The sequence below is a fragment of the Buceros rhinoceros genome, unplaced genomic scaffold (genome assembly GCF_000710305.1).
Source record: "Buceros rhinoceros silvestris isolate BGI_N320 unplaced genomic scaffold, ASM71030v1 scaffold12720, whole genome shotgun sequence".
NCBI classification, from domain to species: domain Eukaryota; kingdom Metazoa; phylum Chordata; class Aves; order Bucerotiformes; family Bucerotidae; genus Buceros; species Buceros rhinoceros.
The window spans coordinates 78,825-83,824 of NW_010387970.1; the positions used below are offsets into that span (position 1 = coordinate 78,825).

General features: G+C 37.9%; 1 protein-coding gene across 1 annotated transcript in view; it reads left to right on the top strand.

Annotated features, from left to right (window-relative positions):
* Positions 1-3,317: 3,317 nt before the first annotated feature.
* LOC104498626 (zinc finger protein 407-like) overlaps positions 3,318-5,000 on the top strand; it is a gene marked incomplete at its 3' end in the record, with an annotated part of 45,036 nt that continues 43,353 nt past the window's right edge. The window contains exon 1 of the mRNA XM_010142065.1: positions 3,318-3,385. Coding sequence (XP_010140367.1) covers positions 3,318-3,385 — 68 coding nt within the window. The remainder of the gene's footprint in view (positions 3,386-5,000) is intronic.

Here is a 5,000-nt window from a genome sequence, read left to right on the forward strand (position 1 = left end):
GGGAGAGTTTGAGGGGTTTTGGTTTTTTTTTTTTTTTTTTTTTGCAAGTGTTTAATTTGATTACACTACAATGTAATTTGACTCTTAGACCTAGTTAGATGTCCATCCTGAAGAGGAAACTTCTTGGAGAAACTCATTCGAGGCTTGAGCTATGAACTTCATATCCAGCTCTCTCTTAACAGTCTGCTCCTGCAAGTATGCATCCGCTGCTCTGTGCATGATTGTATCGGCTATCGGGTTTTATTCATTCTAGTGACACAAGTCACTGTCGGTGTTGCTATTCTGCTGTGAGCTACTAGTGCTGTGCTGGAGACCTGCCAGACTTCCGCAATAAATTAAGAAAATAAAATAATAATTGACAGCAAATACCAAAAGCATTGATAAAACATAGGAACTATTTTCTCTTCATGAAACAGGAGACAACCACTGGTATCAAGATGCCAATAGTTTTGAGTTCAAATATGTGTTTATCTTGATTTCCCTTCTATTTTCAAAAGCTATTGAAGGAAATTTCAAATATCCTTGAAGATGGGTACTGGTTCAATTAAAAATGAAATAAAAAGACATTTCTAACAAATTTTACTTTAATTATATGTGTCTTTGAGATGTCCTGAGGATGTAAGTCATCCTAATGGAACCTTTGGATCTCAAGGTAGTTGCATCTCTCTTTCCTTAAAAATGTGCAGACATTTGATAGCAGAAGCTACGTGTACAGTCATGAAGATCCTAGTGGTTTGAATCCCATCTTCTGAATTCCAGTACAATGTATAATACTCTTGGAAATAAAAGAGCTGTATTTACAAACATCTGGATGAGTCCCATTCGGTCTAATTTATAGGCTGTATTAAATTCTGTCTCTGCCTCTGCCTGAATGCCATGAGCTCCTGGTACTTATGTAAAATACTCTGAAGAGCATTTGGTCAAGTGATTTATTTTCTTCTGTAGATTTCAAAATCTTCCATATTTTTTTTTTCCCCCAGAATCTAATAGAAATCTATGAAATTTTCCAGAATGTGGATAAATTTATCCAGAATCGTTTGTGGTCAGACTAAGCTTTTCTTAGGTAAAAGCACTGTCACAAGCACTATAGTCACAACTGAGAGATTAATGATGGAGAGCAACTGATAAAAGTAATGGAACTGCAAGAAAAATTGTCCATTTTATAGCATCATTCCATTAGATTGTGTTAATCCAGGGTGTCTGTTCCAGCACTGTGTTCTAGGATCCTCTAGGTAAAGGAAAAAAAGCATTCAAATGAAACTGTAGGTTTTATTGGTATAAAAGCTTTTGAATCACTACTATTATATACAGATGTTCCGGTTTTTTCTACTTTATATATTTGTCCTAGTAAAAACTCATGGAGTAGTGTTAATGAAACATACCTTTATGTGCATTAAACAGTAGGCTGTGACACTATTTTAAGTGATTCGATGTTATAAAAAGCTCTGCAGCAAGATTAATGTTACAAAATTGACAGAATATTATAACACTGTGGAAGATGATAAATTTAAAACTTTCCATTATGCCTTAATGAATAAAATGGGAATCATGAGGCTGTTTCTGGTGGTTGCATCATGTCTTTCATCTGTCTTGTAAGGCTGTTTTCCTTACAGAAAGTAACCTTTAGTCCTTCTTTGTTTATACTTGATTATGTTTTAAGATGTTTTTAATTTGGAATATAAAAAGTGTGCTTCTGTTCTGAAAAGCAATGATGTAAAATTTGCAGCTGCCACCTCACAGAAAAACGTGCTATTTTCAGAGGCATAAATGCTTGGGAAAGCACCAAGACTAAATTTTGACTGGACTGCATTTCACCTCAAAATGTACTGCAGAGTCAGAAGAGAGACTGAAGAATAAGATGTGTGCTCTTCTAGCTTGTATATCACCGGTGGAATTGTTGAGCAACCTGTAGCTACAGGCCTATGTTCTCCTCTGCTGTGCAGCTGCCCTGAAGGCAACAGGCCAGTTGTTATCGCTTTGATGACACAGGGCATTCAGCCCACTGTGTTCCGACAGGTAAATTGGAAATTGGTGAGATTTTAAAGCTGAAGCAAAGGTTAGAATTTTATGTGCGTAACCTATTGCTGATGCACAAGCCAGGCAGAACAATCTTACTTTAAGAGTGAGAGCTGAGGTGATGGCAGCGTGAAAACATCTTTTTCCCCCGGGGCTGAAGAAACGTGGGCACCCATCAGTGCAGAACCCCTTGGTGCCTTGGGTTTGAGGGTCTTCTCAGAATGTGATGCAGTCGAGTTTTCAAACCCTTTGAATATGGGATTTGTATGGACCATACTTTGTGGATTTGCTTTTTGCACGGCCGTGGTACCTCACTTCACACATTGCTCGGTTTTCCAAGGTGCGTTTGTTTTCAAGGCATCAATATGCAATTCTTTCAGGCAAGTGTAGTTTTCTGAGGAGAAGTGCACGTTTCAGACCGTCCTTTGCTAGGTACTTCCTGCCACTCCACTATTTACTTATTTATTTTTAAACACTTAACAACAGGTACAGTTTAGCAGTGAAATTGCGTTTTAGAATTTACACACATTGCGACAGCGGGTTGTGAGTCGCCAGAATAAAGCCAGATGAATGCTGCAAACTTCAAGAACTTAGAAGTCTGTATTCGCTTGTTGGATTTGAGGTTGCCACTGAAGGTTCTGATAATCTGCAGAAATGGCACGCAGTTCGGTGTCACTTTCAGATACGTTGCACAGCTTTCCATCCTACTGCCGTAGCAGTCTCTCTGATTACTTGCAAGACTATTGAGGGTACGAGTATTTCCTTTCCATACCTATCGTTTAGAAAGCTTGCATTTTTGGTGGATCTTAGGAAGATGTGATGGAATCACTGTAATTATATCATCAATATCTTTTGCGTAGACTTTGTACAGCAATACCTGAATTAGTAAGTGTCTGGATTCAATGCTGAAAAATTACTATGAAGTTTTAAAAAACACGTCTCGCCCTTAGTTTTCCGTTGTTCACACCCTGGAAGTGCAGCTGTCGGTCACAATTCAGGGGCCCAAGATCTATATGGTTTCCGATGCAGAAATTGTGAAATTGGAAAACATCAGTCGTACTCAGTTCCTAAGTAACTATACCCCAAAAATATATTGTCTCATGAAGAGGAAAGAGCACAGACACTTCCTATGTGCTAATTTTATGCATACAGTGTGTTTATGAGCGAAATTTAATTTTTCATTTATTTAGAGATACCCTTTGTTGGCTGACTATAAATTTGTCAATGTGAACATTGCGGGTTAAGAGTAAGGGTAGGAAGCTGGGTTGGTACGTAGGAGGTTTTCGGTAGTAGCAAGGGAGATGGCAAAAATGGGCCCTATGATGGAGGACTTTGAGAAAAAGGTGACTGAACACAGGATCAGGAAGAGGTAAGTGAAGGGAGAGAGAGCATATAATAGAGGGACAGAAGAGCTGATGAATTGTAGTAGATTTCCGCTTTCAGCCAGAAACGTGAGTTTGACATGGTGTATTTTAGGTTTCTTGTGCCATCAGCAAAGTATGTTGAGATCCAACGCACTTCCCCATTGCTCTGCTGGTTCGTGTAAAGGATAGCTGTTATTTTTTAATGAAAATTCTTGGTGGCAGAAATTTATGTGGGACCCATTGATGGGTCGTGTAAAAGTGTATTTTTCAAAAATTTGGAATTCGTTTTCTTTGTCATTATTGCTTGTTCTGTGAGGAAATTTGGGATTTAACAATTAAACCAGGCATATGGGTTACTCTCCAAAAATGGAAAAAAATATTGATCAGAGAATTTTGTGTGAGAAGTATTCTGAAGGGCAAAAGTCTTCTCCAGTGAATGATGCTTGTAGAGCAGGGCCATCCTGTGTGGTGGATGAACCAGGAGCCCTGAGAAAGAAACCATTTCTCCTTAAACTCTAGGTGGATACTTCTGTTTACATGCCTTGTAAACCACACTCTGCTGCTGCTGCCAACCAGTTTGTGACAACTGGTGATCTCTTCTTTGACGAAAATCATTAAAAGGGCCTTCACTAACTGCATGTGGGTGCAGAACATCAGGAAATGAGCAGCAGTACTGTTGATACCGGGTGCTTGGGTAAGACCATTCGACAGAAATACGAAGATATAAACATACTGTCATAAACTGTGATCAGTAATTCTTGCATGAAATTCTGTTGCAAATGTTGAAAGTGAGCAATAGAAATTGGTAAAATACTCCCAAGTCTAAAAACACTGAGAAAAAAAAAAAAGTGGCTGGTTAGTTTAACAATTGTTTATTTACAAAAATAGATAAATTGAAGTCCCTAAGCAATTTTCCTGTCTCTGAACCTGAGACAGATCGGAATCACTATTGTCACTGAAGCCTCATGTGATCTTTTTCTATCCTTCCCCATTTTAGAAGACAAAGAGAAAAAAGAAAAGGGGTGAAAAAAAAAACCAGCAGAGTACAAAGGTAGCTTAAGAAAGGTCAGAAACCCTATTTGGACAACTACCAAAGGCACACACAGGGGTTAGTTAGAGATGGAGTTGCTGCTTTAATTCTGATTTTTCTGGCTTTTGTCACTTCAAAGACAGACTCTCAGTGTTATTTTAACATTTTTATTGTGTGTGAATAATAGAGTACACATTGAGGTTCAATAGGTGCAATACTGTTAAATGTATGTCTTGGTGGATTTAAAAATGAGGGATTTATTTTGTCATTCATAAAGTTGTAATACAGTCTGGAGAAACTATTTGTTAAAAGATAGCATCTACTTAACCTGCTTATTTATTTCTTGTAGTAGAAGGTTAGATCCACAATAAATACACGAGGAAATAAGTAGATAGGGGAATTTATCTTAGAAATAAGATCCCTGTCACGCTTTTGAAATGTGAAATGCATGAAGACCTGTCAGGGAGATATACGGACATGATATTTTTTTACTGTGCATTTGGAAGTATTTAGCTATATTTGTCATTCGCTAGTGCCACTAAGCAGTGATCAAGTGATATAGTAATTTGAAAGTCTGTTTTCAATTCAGC